The sequence below is a fragment of the Ostrea edulis genome, chromosome 8, assembly GCF_947568905.1.
Source record: "Ostrea edulis chromosome 8, xbOstEdul1.1, whole genome shotgun sequence".
Classification (NCBI taxonomy): domain Eukaryota; kingdom Metazoa; phylum Mollusca; class Bivalvia; order Ostreida; family Ostreidae; genus Ostrea; species Ostrea edulis.
In genome coordinates this window covers 32,922,693-32,943,043 of record NC_079171.1, presented here as the reverse complement: position 1 = coordinate 32,943,043, position 20,351 = coordinate 32,922,693, and the positions used below count along the sequence as shown (strand labels likewise).

Sequence of the window (20,351 nt, the reverse complement as noted above, 5' to 3'; positions counted from 1 at the left end):
AAAATATATATATATATATATATATATATATATCTGCTTTCAGCATTAGGCAGGCGCATCCATAAAATCATACTTAGGCAGACATATATAGTCCATGTTTAAACTTCAATATTTTTCATCATGCATTCGATCATTTTGTTTAGCTATCACCCTATTTGTAATTTTCAAATCAATTAAAGATAATATACCAAGAATGAAAGATATACAATTTATGATGTCTGCCTAAGTTTTCAGATATCCGTAGTAATCCTTAGGGAGACATTGTATATAATTTTATACAATTCCATCGTAAGGTAGACAATATATTTTATATGCGCAGTAGGCCTTGGGCAGACATTGTATATTCATATAAATTTATACAATTCCACCAGAAGGTGGACAGTATTTTCCAAATCAGCTGAAGACTTTAGAGAGACGGCATTTAAACTACAATTATGCAAAAACTGCATGCGATTGATTTCCAGCACAGATGAAATACCGGTCAATTTTCCAAACATCTATAACCTTTGTGTGGCTACTGTTTTTTGGGACAACCTATCTTGGAATACGATTTAATTATTCAAGTTTGCTATCACTGAAATTATACCTGACAATGCATATCCATTCAATTTCCACAAAAAGTTGTAGAACATTTGCCTCTGATAAATCTCTTTATCTATTCAACCAGCTTTTCTGCAGCAATTTTGACTAATTTATAATCTTTACAGAGTCCAACAAATTATCCATAGCAATATTAATTAACTTTGATCATGTTATTCGCATTCATTTAAATAACCACCATCTGCACTGTACACGAATACTGTTATACAAAATAATTACTTTCAAAACAGTACATAAAAGACAATTTAAAAGTTAACTTTAACATGAAATTTATTCATTATATAATTGTTACTTTGTAACAAAAACTGGCATGTCATACAAATCATTTTCAAGTATGGTTGCTGGTCAAATATTAATAAAACATACAGGATTTTCATCCATTTCATGAAAAATTACAAAAGACATATCAATCAGAATTTAATGCATTTCATGAAATAAAAGGCCCACAGGCCTTATTGGGTACATGAGAATTAATTAAAAGTATCACTAGTCCCAAGGATTATGAAATCTTGAGAAAAATTCCTGTTCTGCATACCTAAATTAAATCCTAACATACAAAACAGAATAAAACAAGATGTGTTCATAAAACTTAAATGCCCTGAAAGTGTCTATACAGTCCAGATGATTGTGTATTGTTTAACGTCCTTCTCGAGAATATTTCACTAATAAGGAGACGTTTTATATACAACATTAAATAATATGACTACTTTGGACCTGTGTACAGTCAAAACCCTGGGGTTGTGTAAATCACCACTTTGGTATATCCTGTTCTGCTTCTAATAAGCATGCATTTAGTTATTTACCATATCACAATAAAGACAATAGTTGCTACTATAATCTTGGCCTTATCCTGGAAACTAAACCCTTGTCCAGGAAATCATGTATTTTACAATTTTGGTTAAGGACTACCGCATATTAATTTAGTTTCATGTTAATATCAACCTTTAAACAAGAGGCCCATGGGCCACATCGCTCACCTGAGTTATCATATATTTACTCATAGGAAATACGGTTTCCCTTATTGTGGCAAAACCTGACACCCCGGGGGCCATGATTTCAACAAACTTGAATTTGAACTATGTCATAAAGCTTCAAACTTGAATCTGAACTATGTCAGGAAACTTCGATGTAAATTTGAACTCTTCTGGCTCAATGGTTCTTGAGAAGAAGATTTTTCCTATATAAATACATATAAAATGTGGTTTCCCCTAGTGTGGCCCCACCCGACCCCCAGCGGCCATGATATGAACAAATTTGAATCTGCATTATGTCAGGAAGCTTCCATGTAAAGTTGAACTCTTCTGGCTCAATGGTTCTTGAGAAGAAGATTTTAAAAGATTTTTCCTATATAAACACATATAAAATATGGTTTCCCCTATTGTGGCCCCACCCGACCCCTGGGGGCCATGATATGAACAACTTGAATCTGCATTATGTCAGGAAGCTTCCATGTAAATTTGAACTATACTGGCACAGTGGTTCATGAGAAGAAGATTTTTAAATGACCCCACCCTATTTTTACACTTTTGTGATTATCTCCCCCTTGAAGAAAACCTGGCCCTTAATTTGAACAATTTTGAATTCCCTTCAACTAAGGATGATTTGCATTAAGTTTGAATGAAAATGGCTTACTGGTTCTGGAGGAGAAGATTTTAAAAAAATTTCAGTGTGTTTTTACTGATTTGCTATTATCTCCCCTTGGATAAGGGGGTTGGCCCTCATTTGAAAAAATTTGATTCCCCTTCACCCAAAGATGATTTGTGCCAACATTGGTTAAAATTGGCCCAGTGGGTTTGGAGAAGAAGTTGAAAATGTAAATGTTTAACAGACAGACGACGAATAAAAAGCGATCAGAAAAGCTCACTTGATCTTTCAGCTCAAGTGAGCTAAAAAGATATTTTATAATTGTGTAACGTAGTTCCACTCTCCTGTGATGTCATAAGATTTCGCAAAGTCAATGATTTGATAAGATTTATGCATGATGGGAACATAAATTTTGTTGAAGTCTTTTTCAATTGTTATTGTAAAATATCTTGTTAACCATAAGATATTTCAAAAGTCACGTATGAGTTTCGAAATACCGAATCCAAGGGTAATAACTCCTTTTTCATTAAATTATTTATCAATTTTTTATGCATAGACATCTTTTACTTTTCACAAACATATTGTATATTTTTTTTAAGAAACAGTTTCATGAAATTGTTATGAATACCATTATATCGTTTTAACAAGTTTTTGTGATAATGAAATGTATTTAATGACAATTGTAATTTTCTGACATCAATAACAGGTATATGCGTGCTAATTGATAAATCTTTTTATCAATGCTGCAACATACTTATCTTATTATTTTTATTTGTTACTAAGATAATCATTAATCAAATATAAGATTGAACCTATAATTCTACAGGGGTGGAATTACCTTAAAGGCATAGGGTCTAAGATATTGGTGAAATGTTGCATGTTCCAAAAAGGTGGCGAAATTTAAGATCATATTAACTAGAAAATCACACAAAGTTCTTCAGAATGTTTACAAACACATTGGATAACGATAGTAATTACAAAATAATTCCTTGTTCTCATTTGCCTAAATTGGTACCCTGTTGATTTCGCATCTCTTATGTTTGTGTGTAGCCAACAATCAGTGGGGTACCAGTTTAATATATTGTCCTCCTGACAAAAATTTTAAATAGGGCTAAAACGTCAAAATGACTTAAATTTCAAAGCGCTGCAGCTATAGATAACTCATAATTAATACTACAAATTTGTTTTTTGGAGTTCTTCTTGCAAAATATTGTGATGTCATTTTTGAGATAAAAGATAGATCCTATGCCTTTAACACATATGCACTATGTATACCAAGTTTGGTCTTACCCCAGAGTCAGAAACCCTACCCCAAGGATTACGACATCTACATTTTTAGTAAAGGCCTTCCTCCTCTACCTGACTATGCATACGTTTTTCTTACAAAATGTTCAATTGTTACCTGAATTTACTCAGAAGACAGGTCACCAGAGATTACTTATATGACCTAAAATTCTTATCAAAAACCAAAATTGTAACCAAATAAAAACATTCGGGTAAGACATCAATGTACATTTGAATTACTGGTGCATTACTACCCTAACAAGTATAGCATTGCCTCATTATTATCAAAAATTAGATTTCAATACATTTGAAAATGAATACACTATAGGTCCAACAATTATGCCTTAAAGCAGCATCATTAAGTCAAAGAGCACAATATATCATCTCAATAAGACAAAACGCAAGAGAACATTCTGAACTCAGATAATATACATATGAATCAAACTGTAGTGGTCATTTATCAACATATTTTCAAAACAATTATATTTAAAGAGAAAATATCATAGGCAGTAATGCTCACATGAGATAGTCATAAACACTAAACGAAAATCCTATAACAATACACAGTTTAAACAACAGAGCACTTAGTTCTATTACATGGCATATATTATGAACATGGTAAACCAGGATTTACGTTTTATATGTATACCAAAACCAATGACAGTGTATATTTTGTGATCATTTGAACTACATTTCTCTGAACAAAATTCTAAACAAAACATGTCAACAGAACATACTAGGTTATGAATATTCAAAATGGTAATGGATTCGTTTGTACCTTCCAGTTTCAGACCAATTTTTAAATTTGGTAATTATGAAAGGCTTTAAACAAGAGGCCCAAGGGCCACATCACTCACCTGAGTCACTTTAGCTCATATTTAAAGATTTTCCCTATATATTTGTAAGTAAAACTTTGATCCCCCTTGTGACCCCATCCTACCCTGGGGGCCATGATTTTAACAAACTGAAATCTGAAATATATGTCGGAGAGCTTTCATGTAAATCTCAGCTTTTCTGGCTCAGTGGTTCTTGAGAAGATTTTCCTTATATATTCGTATGTAAAACTTTGATCCCCTAATGTGGCCCCATCATACCCCAGGAGCCATGATTTGAACAATCTTGAATTTGCATTATGTCAGATAGCTTTCATGTAAATCTCAGCTTTTCTGGCTCAGTAGTTCTTGAGAAGAAGAATTTTAAAGATTTATCCTATATATCAGTATGTAAAACTTTAATCCCCTATTGTGGCCCCATCCAATCCCCGGGGGCCATGATTTGAACAAACTTGAATCTGCACTATATCAGGAAACTTTCATGTAAATTTCAGCTTTTCTGGTCCAGTGGTTCTTGACAAGAAGATTTTTAAATGACCCCACCCTATTTTTGCATTTTTGTGATTATCTTCCCTTTGAACGGGACATGGCCCTTAATTTGAACAAACTTGAAAGTCCTTCACCCAAGGATGCTTTGTGACAAATTTGGTTGAAATTGGCCAGCGGTTCTTGAGAAGAAGTCGAAAACGTGAAAAGTTTACGACAACGACAGACAACGGACAAATTTTGATCAGAAAAGCTTAATTGAGCTTTTGGCTCAGGTGAGCTAAAACCTGTGTAAAAAATATCATCTGTTTACAGAAATTCCATGATATAAGCACTACATCTGTCTTTTCTATTCATTGTGTGACCCAACAAAAATGGTTTTATTTACTTCAGATATATATTGCTTTTGAAAAAATATAGGGTCCTTGGGGTAATTTATCAAAAATGTATACATGTGTTGGAGATTTAATTTGCCTGAAAAATCACAAAAGACTAGATTTATCAAGATATTGGACTAAGCAGTCAGCATTTTTAAAGTGTAAAATAACCAACATTTGAATTTCCAATTTTCTATCTTCACAAGAATCGATCCCGAGGCAACCAGAATGGATGGATATCATAGCTCCTGTGTCCAAACACACTGAAGATTGCATAAATTTCCAAAAATGTTCTCCCTCCTTTGTTCTTGTCTTTGCCAGAGGTCTTTCTTCCTGTAATATTATATACATGTACTACATTTATCACACCTAAGTGGCTGTACAATATGCTTAGCACTTTCAAAAAGATGACTTTCCCGAAATCTGAATTGATATAACTACATTACATAATCTATACATGTATGTTATTAAACGGTAAATATGGGATATCAGAACTAGAAAATTTTGGAACTCTTCAGAAAAAGAAGTTACGAAAATTATACGTCACTTGGGAAACTCTTGTATACAAATTAGTGATGGCTAAAGACAACTCATTTCTGATATAAAAATATATGCCTGGTTTAAAAATTATTTTTCAGAATGTTGCAAGTGAATGTCCTTGTACTAAAACATGAGTTATTGGATTAAATTCTGATGTTTGGTAGCAGAGATAAACACAAAAGAAAAAGTCTATTTCCTACACCGTATGCACTTGTATGGATATTTACTTTATAAGATTTTCTTGAGTTATAACAACCAACCGTTATGAAATGATATAATAAATCACAATAAATTCTTTATAAATATATCTCCAGAAATGTACATATACATGCAGCAACATGTAGCCCCCCCCCCCCCCGTTTTCCCGAGATTGCGTTAAATTATCACATACAATATTAAAGTTTGTTATTAGTACATGCAAAGATCGATTCATTAGCTGGTCACTTGATATAGTAGCGGTGAATAGTACTGGAAATGTAAGGCTAGATTGATTTCAACTCATGAACAGAAGAATACACCCCCCCCCCCCCTTCCCTTGAACTGTGATTAAATACATTGGTATCATGTCACAAAGGGTGCAACGATTAACCAAGACACGGTATATCACTGTAATATTATGCAACGGTTCGATTCACGATATTTTATACTATACCGCATTTTGGTATTCTCTATCTGAATTAATTTGAACTGTCCAATTTGGCTTTAAGATTACATGTATGTTGTAACAAGAGTGCCACCAATGGTTCATAATATGCCCGTGAAAAGCTAATATAAGGTGTTTCCTTACATTATGATTTGTAGAACATGGCTTCAAGTAGTATCAACAATCAATGTCAGGGTGTGACATACTTTCTTTCCATCATAAAAACAGATCAATCATGTACTCTCTATGTAATATTTTCATTTGGCATAAGGTGTATGTGTACCAAGTTTGATGGTACCAGCTCCAATGGTTCAGTCTTTATCCTGCTACTACTATCTTGACCTTTGATCTTGAGAAACAATCGACATTATCCACTTGGCAAAAGGTGTATGTGTACCAAGTTTGACAGTCTTAGCCCCAACAGTTCAGTTTGTATACTGCCTACAAGGTTTTCCTACTAAGTAATACTGTGAACTTGACCTTGAAAAACAATAGACATCTTCTTCTCATCATGGTGATCGAATGTACTAAGTTGCAATATCCTGGAGTTTATGGTTTGGTCTGTATCCTGCCCACAAAGTTTTCCTACTTAGTGATACTACGACCTTAACCTTTGATTTCTGACCTTGAAAAATGTTAGGCATCTTCCTCTCATTATGGTGATCAAATGTACCAAGTTGCAAAATCCTAGATGTTACGGTTCAGTATGTATCTTGCCCAAAAGGTCTGGACAGACAAATGGACGATGGTTACCATAATACACCCTGTCCAAATAAAGATGGTTTCCGGAAATGGAAAAATGTGGTGCCAGTGAATTATTTCTCACCCTGTGAACCATTAATCCCAAATACAGGAGCATTTTGGACATGCAGTTGTAACAGTAAGGTGCAATTAAATGATACCAAAACCAGTGTCATTGTTCATTAGTTATCATTCATATTGATACACTTGTAGCATGTTAAAAGTATCGTGATACGTATTGTATTGTCAAGTCTGTATCATACAACGTATCGTATCATGAGGCAAGCATATCGTTGCACCCCTACATGTTACCATGTTTAATACCAGTATTGAATATTAGTATAATAGTTTGATCTTTCACGGTTCATACAGTTGTCTCATATAGTTTTTTTTAAGGAATAAAATAATCTTATTCAAAGCTCTATAATTTTCAGACCTCTCTCACCGAGTACAGAAAAATACTTGTGTGATTAACAGATTTCATTCATATTTTTAAGGCTTTCCACCTTTCTGTGGAAAGTCCTATTGTTATTGTTCTGTTTATTATTTTCCTACCGTCAAATTTTTTTTTCGTCTTCAGACTTATCGAAAACTTTAAAGTTCATGATATAGCACTTCTTGAGAAACGAATACATTTCAACCTGCGTCATGGAACTTTGACCCCTTACGGAGTTATCTGACCTTTGGCAGAAATCATTGTTATCGCTACTACTTTTTAACCGTAAATGATAGGAGGATGAAACCTTTACAGGTCAATTAGTAGAATCGAAGAACTTAAAATGAAAGGATTAGCTGACCGTTAAAAGGAGTTAATGCCCCCTTATGTTTCGCGATTTCTACCTAAAAAATTGACGACTCCTAAAGTATTCGTTGTAGAGAGACGGAACACACTGGAATGGGTTGTGTGACCTTGACCTTGAAAAGTAGGTCATGGGTCAAAGGTCATCCAGAATGTCGAGAAAATGGCACTTTTTATACTCTCTTTCCCTCTTCAGATAGCATCGAAATATCACATGGGTCAGCAAGGAATTCTCGATTGGTCTCGATATCATGAATTACAACTCTAAAACTTTGACCACACTGCGAATGTCGGCGACTCGCATCGAAAACCCTGTTATCGCTACTCCTACTAGACCGAAAGTCGTGGAGACGCGAGACCTTCACCGACGAATTCACAATAAAACACTCCCCCACAGAGAAGTTGACACAGGGAAACCGAGAACCCTGAAGCACAGTTCTCGTCCCAAAAGTCTCTGACGTTGTCATTCGAGCCCACAACTTTTTCACGGATCTAGATAGAGACGCTGGACCACTTGTGCGAAGCCCCGTGACCTATCTGACCTTCAAAATGAGGTCAAGGTCAATCTTTCCCTCTCATGGAGTTTTCGAGGTTTGACCTTGAAAGTGAGTCAAGGTCAAAGCCACACATCAAGGGGCCAGTCTCCACGAGCAAGGCAAACCCACACATCACGCCTATCGTCCCAAAGGAAGAAATCCCCAACCCTTCAAGTGATCTGTATGTTAGATCAGCTGTTTACACCATTTTGACCGGTTACATGCCCAACAACAGGATTCTAGCTAGTCTGACCTACACATACACATCTGACCTACACCCATTTTCTCCATTTCTTGACTGTCTTGTAAATCAAATATTTCCATTTGCATTCATGAAAAAACATGTGCCAGATTCCATTAATGTCTGCCTGCATCAACATGAAGACTAAGTTAAGTTTTTTGTTTTTTTTATGATGATGATGCAACTTTACTCGACAATTGAACTCCTTGACATTCCATCCCGACTGTCATTGTAAACAAATAAACACTTACCTGCAGGGTCAGATGGGATGCAGTATTCCTATTCTCCGTTCAGATCCTACACTCAGAAACTTTATCTAATTCACAAGCCGCCATTTTGTTTGGGGTTCTTTTTCACAGCCTAAATCCATATGCATGCCTCCTTGGGTGAAATGACTGAAAGACATTGTCTCCGTGAATTAGAACACATAGGATGAGCAATTACAAACTGTATATCAAATTCCACAATCCATAACACACATGGTAAAATCCAGTGCACAGACTCCTACCATCTTCTCAACATGAGGCTCATAGTCCCAGCATGCATGAGCAGAGTGTCAGCACTACATGTGTAATCTCTGAAAATGTCACTTCCGGTTTCTTTACACCTCCAAATATCATATCTAACAGGTCTAAAGTCACCCCCAAACACCTGCACAAGTCCTATTACACTTTTACCCGATATGTGCCGGCTATCCAACACCCACACCCCTTTTTTTTCAAATATTTGACCGGTTCTATCGTGCGAAACCAAGGCCTCAATCTCCAACACTTCAACACTCAAGGCGGCAAATTTGAATTTCTTTTCTATCCAAATCAAATTGTTTAGCATTTGAACACTACTGAAAAACCGGTAGAAGGTGGGAAGCCCTCTAATTGTTCGTGAACAATTAGGATCACTAGTTATTGATATTTTCCTTTTGCGATTAATGAATTTGAAATGTGGAATTAAAAGATTATTTACGCAACCCCAGCCTCGATCTATTCAGATGTCCTAGTTTTACAGCCTTTCTATTGGAACACATCCCAATCTTGATCAATACAAAGACATAACAATATAAAAATTAATTTCTTTCACACTTATGCATCAAACGATATGAAACTTGAACTCAATCTGTAGTTACTGCACTACAAGTTTCAATGAATTCTCGCAAGCATTATGCAAAAATATCTGGAAAACCAATGGGACAGACTGATTGACAGAGAGACGGACAGAGAGGAAACCTAAAATCCACTTGACTTTCGTTTTATAAACCGGTAGGGGACTAATAACTGGAATTAGTCTTTGAACTTTATGTGGTTATTTTCCTTGATTTTTTTAATTTTTAAAATATTTCATTTCAAGCAGTCTGTTGTGATGTAATGGTGATATGTGATATATAACCTTTTAGATGTAAATTATGTTCCCTACCTGTTCTGCCTCTAACTCTTCCATTTCAACTAATGATGTTCATGATCGTTCCTCCTAGAAACAAAATTTTACACATCAAACACATACATGTACATAATGCATTATACAGGTTTTAACACAGTAATGTTACAATGATAAGCAAGAGCCTTGGCTACAATCTCCTAAAACATACAAGATTTAATCAAAAGTTATTTTAGTTTTTGTCTCTGTATCATATTCTCCACTTTATCTTATATGTTACCCCTCTTAGAAGGACCTCATTTTATTTTGTATGTATATATGTTACCCCACTTAGGAGGACAATATACACTTGCACACATACAATTACAGACCACTTTCTTAATATCATCAACCTATTTTTTCAATGCCATATTTTTCATCTTCCAAAACATACATGCTTATAATATATATGCATATATACATGTATATACATTTTCTACTTTAGGTAGACTTGTCATTGATCCCCAATTGTCACTTCTGATTGATTTCAAAGAGACTGTTGCAATGTGATGGTGAGGTATAATCTTAGATAAAAATTATGTTCCCTACCTGTTCTGCCTCTAACTCTTCCATTTCCACAAATAATGTGCAGGATTGTTCCTCCTAGAGACAAAATTTTACAAATCAAACATACTTGTACATAATGCATACTACAGGTTTTAACACAGTAATGTTGCAATGATATCAATCTGATTGAAACCAGATCCTGAGATCCGCTCACTTAGATCGCTACACTAGGATCTGACGTAACCCCATAGGGGTCATGTCCGCATGACCTTTCGCTTGGAATATTCATGAGAACTATCAGCCAGTCAGATTGCGCCATACAGACAATGATGGCAATTTAGGCGGTTCCTGGCAATTCGTAAACAAATTGCTGTAATCTCTCTCCCACGAAATTTATTCCACACTGTAAATTTGTATATTCTCGCATAACGAATTTTAAACTTTCGCAATAATGCCTAATTTATTCCGTTCTTTCAAACAACAAAACGTACAATATGAAATATACCCAAATTAAATTAAATGTGAATTCAGATTTATGTATGAATAGGGACGGGTACGAATTGAATAGTTTTCAAGATGGTTTACTTAAATAACGCGAGGAATATAACGCCAATCGACGTAAACGGTGCATTGTGACGTCGAATCTAGCTGCGATATGTTTTCTGTCAAATCAAACAATCGCAGCCATTTTCCTTGAATTGTGAACTCCATCGGGATTTTTGAGCGTTTGAATGAAAGAAAACCCGCAGAGAAAACAGACGTTCTTTAAATCGCATGTTTTGAAAGGTGTGCAGTCGTCTGTCAAACGCGCAGCCATCTTGTTTTTGTTTTTTGTTTTGCATCTCTAACGTAAATAATGACGCAAAGGTTCATGGGAGAAAAATTATCGTTGGTATAAATCGACAGGGTCAATTTGATTGGCTTAACGAAAGGTCATGCGGACGTGACCCTATATGGGGTTACGTCAGATCCTAGTGTAGCGATCTAAGTGAACGGATCTCAGGATCTGGTTTTAATCAGATTGCAATGATATGCAAGAGTTTTGGCTACAATCCCCAAAAACACACAAGATTTAAAGTCCTTTTTGTCTTTGTCTCCATGTCATATTCTCCATTTTATTTTACATGTATATATGTTACCCCTCTTAGGAGGACAATATACATTTGTACACACACATGTACACAGATGCTGTTTGTGCCCTTAGTACTTTCAACATTGTCACTTTTTCTTAGCCAATAATTTTTTTTTAATTTATCAACATTTTATTTGTGAATTCCATTTCAATCATCTACCAAAACATATCCAAGCATCTGCATTTTCCATTTTTGGAGGCCCGGCTATGTACATGTGTGTGTTTGTTAACTATTATAAAACGGGTTTTTTTTTAAATTAATTTTTCTGCAAGTACATGCATACTTTAGACAAGATTTTATGTAAAACACACACTAGGAAAACATAAAGACAGCAATCACAACCTGAACACGAAACAAGAAATCAGTGGGATGTATACCTGCATACTGCATGTTTAATACCATTTATGCAGATTCAAGGTAGCTCTACCCTTATGCGACTTATCAATATTAATGGTTGAAAGTGGAAACACTGTATTAATTTCCACTCGGTATAGTTTGATTTTATTAATAACCAAAGCAAATGTATGTGTTGCCACCTTTTTTAAGATGTCAAACATATAAGAACAGAAGTATAGGTCAACATAAAAAAAACACACATTTTCGTAAAGCAGAGTAGTAAAACATGAGAAAAATGTGTTAAAATGACAAATTTTTAATGTCAACAGTATAGAAAAGGTTTATTTATAAATATTTGACCTATTGAGTGCCCCTACCACCCCTAAAACCCCCCAGGGCCTTTTTTCAACTCTCAAAAATTAAGCCCCCCCCCCCTTTGAAATACAGTACTACTCACCTTTCTGATAACAGAGTTTTTGTTTTTAATCTTTCTAGCAATCTCTTGGTTCCGCACTGAATTTCATAATACATGGTATCTCTAGTTCACCAATACCGGTATCTTAGGAGTAGTGATAGTCTCCATTTACAATGCATTTCAAAGCCCCCCCCCCCCCCAATGTTGTTAAAAAGAATGCTACAACTTTACTTATTTTTCGAGGCACGTGTCCAACTACTGCACCGTCCTTTACAACAGCAATCACATATTTATGCATAGGATTGTTGATTTCTATTTTTTAAGAGTTTTTCTCCCTGGAATGGATCCCAGATTATAGATATCTCTGTAAACATGAAATCTCCTAAACTATATTCATACTCGGCCATAGTTGTGCTGCGAAAGTGAAACCGAAAGTTTAGTAAATCGTACGTGGTATTAGTCTATGACACAAACGGTTTCAGGTGAAATTGAAAATAATAGCTACTACTGTATATTTTAATGTAGACAAGAATGGATTAATTATTAGTGTTAGAAGAAATGAAATAAAATTTATGTGTATATCTAATGGGAATATTTCAGCATAGAGTACTAAATAACCACCACCCCCCCCCCCCACCACCCCCTCCAATTTTCTAAGCACCCGGGTTGCTCAATAGGACGAATATGGTATGTATAAACTGTTAGTTGATATTAGGGGAATCTTTGTATAATAGACACACAGTAGAGGAATTCCAGCATAGGAGTTATCGCCCTTTACCAACTGGGCTATCAGGCCATCGGTGAGCAGCCCGATTGACTGCTGCTGGATATTGTACATGTGTTTTCTATCCTGAAGCCTTCACAAGGACAAAAAATAAAAACAAACAACTTGTTGGATAAAAACCAATCACAAATTATGGAAGATCTTTTTTAAACATTTTTATCTACTCCTACAGTTTTTATTCAAATGTTGCTGAAATCTTTCTACTTTCCTTTACTATGTTTATCCAACATAATATGTAAACAATAATAAGCTTCAAGAAATAGTATAGCAAATAAGAAATGAAATGTGCCTTTTTTTTTTTAAATGAATCCATTTAATTCATGAAAAGAAAATCTTTAAAAACAGATAAAATTTCTTTGAATTTTAATTATAACAAGAAAAAATTAAAACAGTTCATCATTTCATATGATAGTGATAGCATCAGTTATCTGATCCAATATTTCAAAGATTGCACATGGAATTTTTTAAAGGCAGATTTTGAACAGTCATGGACACAATGATTTTGGGATGGTTACATGCACATATCTATACCTCAGGATGTTCCTAATGTAATTTGAGATGCTAATTCATATTTCTTCTGCAATTTGTTTCAAATCGACAGTATATGATTAATCAAAATGTAAATGATCACAGGTCGACCCTTACAGTATATGACAAGTCATTTTACCATGTTTACAAGGAAGTTAAAAGGCACACAAAAAAACCCATCGTGACATCGTTTCAAATATTTGAAAACCTTTCTAGTTCAACAGGGATTTAAAGTAGATAAAATAAACAAATCAGTGGACCATTAAACCCTTAGAACTCTAGTCTAATTCACCCTACATCTCCATTGGATTTAGAGTGCATTTTAATGCAACCCATATTTCTACACTTCTTTTTAAATCTAGGTAATTTATTATTTAACAATACTAAATAGTTCATGATATCCATAATATAATCAATAGATAGATTATTATAGGTCATGTTTTGATTGCATTTTGTATCACTCTAGAATAAATATATAATTTATTATATCATTCACTAAAAACCCATGCATGTACCCAGTGTTAAAATAAATCAGAATGGTATATTTTTATCATTTACTATCTATTATCAATTATAGGAACTCAATATGCTTACCATTGTATTTTGAAATGTGTCCAACAGAAAAGCCACTTTTGTACAGATCAGTCTTAACCCAATCGACACTTTCCTCCTCTAAAACAATAAAAAATGTGTACATGCATTCATTTTGGATGCAGAAAAAAAATGTCATAAATTCTTATTACACGATTTGTTTTATTTCATAAATCTCTAAGAGCAATAATTACTCCTACTCCTTGAAGATTAATTGTATATTGTTTAATGCCCCTCTCAATAATTTTTCACTCATATGGAGACATGCATCACCATTGCCGGTAAAGGGCTGCAGAATTTAAAGGCCTATGCTTGGTGCTTACGGCCTTTGAGCTTTAACGTGCCACACCTGCTGCGACACCTCTGTTTTTGCGGACTTGTCTGAAGGACCCATTTAGCCAACTCTTACGACAAGCAAGGGGTACTGAGAACCTATTCTAACCCGGTTTTCCACAGGAGTTATGAAAAAGATGACAGATGTCATGGCACGTTTGGCAAGAGATACATCAATTTTTATGTCCCAGAATTAAACAATTTTTCCACAGCTATATCACAGAAGAAATTATCAAGAACTAACAGGGCCGTAAATTAACCTTCAATTTGGAGGAGGCAGGAAATTAGGCGGGGGTCTGGGGGCCGCCCAGACGCTGAGCACATTTTGTGCACACTGAACACGTTTCGTGCAAAATCCTTGATTCTAGGGCCTTCTAAGATGTTACTTGACTAACTCATTCTAAAAGAAAGATTTGGAATGCTTTTTAAGGGAGGTATCATGTTCTTAGTTATTGGAAACAACATAAATTCTAATGAACTTTAAATTTTAATTTTTTTTGGCTCAAAAGTTGGAGGAGGCAGCTGCCTCCTCCGCCTCCATGTAATTTACGGCCCTGACTAAATATTTCAGTAGAAAGTCATAGAAAAGCATATGCAGTCACAGGAACCATATAGGCGATTCAATATTGAATCAGTGGGACAAGATATTTTTAAAACGTGGATAAATTAGTATTATGTGGTAATGACACATTTAGCTAAGATTCCTAAAACATGAAAATGAAAAACGTAAAAAGGGACAAAATAAATTGGTGAGAAATACATGTAGTTATATCTTTCGAATTTCCTCCATTGTTTACAATAGTGCAATATCTTTGAAAGAGGCGCCTATGACAGGAACCAGTCATTTTGTCTGTAGTAATAATAGTAGGGAACATAATGGGGTGGTATACTATAGACCCTACTATTATTATTGCAGACAAAACTACCGGTTCCTGAGGTGCATTTACGTACACAATCAAAATAAGGACAATGCACATTGCATTGAAAACTGCACGGCGTCTCCTGCATTGTGTCGCTAAGTGTAGGGCATAATGACGACACATTTTCGGGATTCTCTATATCCTAGAAAATCTTTATATCAATGCTAAAACATAGTAAACGACAAATATTGTCCTAGTCGTGTGTCATGGCGTGACGAGACTCGTAGACGGTAGACCCCTCTTTCGCTGCCCACTGAAGAAAACAAACGCGGCCCGGTTACTCGTACTCGTGGGGGAAATTGTAATAGCCTAAAACCTAACAAAATATAATTTGCGAGAAATGTGCCTTGAAATCATTTTTGAAACCAAAATAAGAAAATTTTACTTACACGTGACAACATCTTCGCAGACGCTGGATCCTTTCCGGGTGTCTCCGAAGGTTCCCGAAGTTCATTTCCGTAACATAACAGCAAAACAGAACGCAACAAAAAAATCACGGTGTTGGAAAATTCAAAATTTTTAAATACCATCTTTAAAAATATTAATCTAAATAATCTGACACCTAGTGGTTCAGAATAAGGAAAAAATCAAACGAAATTTAAATATATTTCCGCTTTCGTTTGTGATGCCCATTTGAAAAATGTCTACACAAGTCGTGAAACGTATATTGCCAAAATAATACACGCTAGTTTTTAACAACTCTAGAATTTACACTTTTATGAATAAAATGAAATCTTTTTGCCCGAAATGTAAAGTTTAGATTCTAAATTTAAGGAAAGAAAACACATTTTACTCAAAAGTTAAGTACATAATTTCATTTTACAAGTAGAAAATTGGGCAGACTTAAAAACGTCAGCCTAATTTTTACGTCTGCCTAACGGTGGTCTATAAATATTTTACGTCCGCTGAAGTCTTATAATAGGTATGTATATATATATATATATATATATATCGGTTTAGGCCCTACTTTCTAATCTCAAAGTGAAATGCGGAGGTTCGCACCCGAGATTTGCAGTAAGGTCGTTTTTTAAGGAAGATTAAATTATATTTCTGTTTTGAAAGAGAATTAGGAAATTATAAAGAAAAACTGGAGTAGTAACGCTTGTTATAGTGTTCTAAATATGACCTTTTTGCATTAAAAATTTATTGACCTTTTTGCACTAGATATACGAAAAAATTGTTATCAAATTTTAGAATTTAAAAGGACATATTAGGAGGAATGTCAATATCTAATATTTCACATAATGTTCAAGTTCGTGTCTTAAGATGTAAAATGGAACTTTAAAAAGTTGGTGTTAGAGACCAAGTTTTTAATTATTTGCGAATATACTAAATTTTTATACAAGATTTTGAGTAAATTGATTTAAACTTTTTCAAAAATCAGTGTTCTGCTTCGAAAAATTTATCAACCAAATTAATGAATTACAACATGTGAACTAGTCAAGTTCCAAGTCTCAACATCTTATAAATTATAAAACTGAAATACAAGTATAGGAGTATCGAAATAGAAGATATATTAGACGAACCAGTAACTGCAATATCAAGCACATTTTGAACGCTTTGATTAATCAATCCTTCCGCCACAACATATAGTCCCAGCAAAACTCTTTCAAAATTATAATTGACACATTTTTAACTGGATAGGGTTAATTAATAGGTATGTAATATGTCTGCATCAATGGGATCAGTATTGAACCAGTAAATGCTTAGTTATAACATCCTGCGCAGTTGTACTCAAAAGCCCGGAAGTTAAATTTCTTAATATGATTAACAATTTAAATACAAGTACTAAAGCACTCTGATTTACCTTCCCTGAAACATATACATTTTTCATGATTTGATAAATCTATCAAAATATTTGCTGCTCTGTTTCGAGAATGAAGCAGCGGAAGAGGTAGGCCTAAGTCGTATAACAAATATGTTTTTTTTAAAGTTTCTCCGGTTGTCTTATATCAAAATGTTGTTAAATGATATTAGAAGATGTCACCATATCATGTTACTGTTTGTACTACTCAACTTTATAAGTGATCCCAATTACACACGTTAGAGTATACATGTACATCATAAGAGTACTAGAAATCTAACGGTCGTAAAGACTTAAGATCTACAACAGCAATATTTACTCTTTTGGAAACTTACATGTATCTGTTTGAGAACTCACAAGATCAGTTCGCATTTTTTTTTATTTTTCATAAATCAGCTGCAATCTAGATTTTGTTTTAAAGAAAATGGTTTGAAATTCGTAGTCGCCACAGTAGAAGGAACTATTCTGTCGGCTAAGACAGTAAATCTCGATCTCCAAATTCCGATAGTGTAATTTCTTTGAAATGTTAGCATTCTTAAATTCCTATGTCTGTATTTTCATTGAGATGTACCAAAACAAAAGTGTTTTCCCTACATGTCTGGAAGTTGTTTTCTATACGTCACGGTGAGGACGCTGAAATCGCAAGGAGATACTTGCAATAAAAATAGAAGGATTACGTCATAAGCCGGTAGTCTCTCATTTACGATTAGAGTTAATCTTGCATTAGCTAGACGGAAAACTTTTGATTGTGTCGTCATAATATAATGACGCAAAACACACCATGTCAAGCGAAAATATTTCGTAACGTATTTCATCAAAACAAAACCAAAAAGACCCTTTGAAATAAAAAGAAAGAAAAAATACCATAACTCAAATGAAATAAGATGTACATAATAAAATTCAAAATTTCATTAAAATGAGAATATAAATATCTTTTTTACTTATCATTTACGGCCGTTGATATTAATTTGACGGTCACGTAAATGGTACTCACACAACATGTGCGCATGTGATATTTTTCCAAATATCACCCATTCTCAAGCATTGATTCCCGTTGCTAAATATCAACACCCCAAGGTGTGGTTTCTGTTCTCAGAGGACAACAATATGTCGTTTTCAAATGCTTGTCGACCAATCAGATTCGACTAAATTTCATGCAATATCATAATAACATAATAAAAATAAAAATTAAAAAGATTAATTAAAAAAAGATTTTAAAAAAAACCGGAAAATGAAGTCCTTTCTCTGGATACTGCTCAAACTAAGACATGCAAGAAATAATTTTGTGACTCGGTATTTGTCAAATAAATGGGAGAAAATTTCAAAAGATGACCATTATTTCGCAAAATTGTTTCCATGGAAACAAATCATTATTTCCAAAACAAACCCCCATCATCATATCAAAATGAAATATAAGGAAATTTCTTATCAAACAAATTTGAACGTGTAAATTACATCACATGTACATTTTTCATTCATGAAAATGTCTTTCAGTTAGTAAATTTTGAAATACTTAATATAAATTGGGGAAAGAATCCTGTATTATTCCAGATCTTCGTTCTATACCTTTTTCTTATGAATCGTTAAACTTTCTTAATAATCATAGAGGTTACCTCTACATCGATGGACATAAACAACAAATACATCAGAAACATTAAAGATTGTCTTACAGCATGAACAGCACCATTCTGTCTAGTCACTTAGCATTTGATACACTAGGATACCACATAATTTTATTTCCTTGTGAACGAACTATTTATCTATAGCAGATGTAAAATCAAATCTGTGGATCATATGGTAGTTCTAATCCGAATCTGAAATGAAATATTGCATACTTTTATAAAATAAAATCGTTGCATTTGGTTGTATTTAGACAAATTGGGAATTGATATCCTCGTTTGCGAGCTATCATTGTTTGTTTTAAACGCCCGTCATAGACTCACCAAGAAGGTGCACGGTTCCTAGTTCAATCAAAACTTTGTAATTTGGATCAAATTCTAAGGTCATAGTCACAAGGTCAAACATGGTAACAAATTAAAGTTCGTCTACATACAGAAGATGAAAGCCCAACCTTAAATAGTTCAGGAAATATTTAGATGTTATTTTCCTAAATTCCACGATTAAAGTCACAACGATAGCACTTAAATATAAGAAAAGTTTTTTGTTGTTTTTTTTTTTACAAGAAACACATACGAAAGGGGACGATAACGAACAGTGATCAATCTCATTGCTCCCATAAGCAATACAAATAGAGTGTTGGGCAAAGACGGACCCCTAAACACACCAGGGGTGGGATCAGGTGTCTAAGAGGAGTAAGCATCCCCTGTCGACCGGTCACACTCGCCGTGAGCCCTATATCCTGATCAAGTAAACGGAGTTATCCGTTGTCAAAATCAGTATATGATATTTCAGAGTCCCATCATTCACTACTAAAAAATAAGAGTAAGGTAAACTTTTTGAAATTTTGTTCAAAACTCCAAGGTCAAGATTAGAAGGCCATAGATCATATATGATATGTAAGGCCTTACTAAAGGCAATTTATATGCAAATTATGAAAGTATTATTATAAATAAGTCATGGGGTATTGAATAAGGCAAGTTTCCGTATAAAAGTAGGTCAAACTCCAATATCAGGATCACAAGGCAAACAGGGAAAAGATCTTATCACAGGAAATATGCATATAAGATATGAAAGCTTTATTCCGTACCACTCAATCAACATCAGCAAGGACAGAAAATCGTAGTAAAACAATAATTCCCCGAATATAGTCAAGTGCGCATTAAAATACTTAAATAATCTCAACGTGGGAACATTTGTATTTGGATATGAGTTAGTGAGGCCCCACTACTCTTGAGCAGAATCTGTTTAATTTAATTCCCTGTATAAACCGATATAAAACTCTGATTTCCTACTGCGACCCCAACCC

General features: G+C 34.3%; 1 protein-coding gene and 1 long non-coding RNA gene across 2 annotated transcripts in view; both read right to left on the bottom strand.

Moving 5' to 3' along the window:
- Positions 1-852: 852 nt before the first annotated feature.
- LOC130049563 (uncharacterized) lies at positions 853-16,587 on the bottom strand. The gene is made up of 6 exons (XR_008798111.1): positions 16,011-16,587; positions 14,372-14,449; positions 10,624-10,677; positions 10,075-10,128; positions 8,916-9,059; positions 853-5,497 (listed from the first exon to the last, which is right to left on the bottom strand). It is a non-coding gene; the product is annotated as an uncharacterized LOC130049563 (long non-coding RNA).
- A 146-nt stretch (positions 16,588-16,733) lies between these two features.
- LOC130049562 (uncharacterized) overlaps positions 16,734-20,351 on the bottom strand; it is a 29,937-nt gene continuing 26,319 nt past the window's right edge. Inside the window, exon 8 of the mRNA XM_056147383.1 lies at positions 16,734-19,239. Within this exon, the coding sequence (XP_056003358.1) occupies positions 19,229-19,239 (11 nt within the window). The 3' untranslated portion in view covers positions 16,734-19,228. The remainder of the gene's footprint in view (positions 19,240-20,351) is intronic.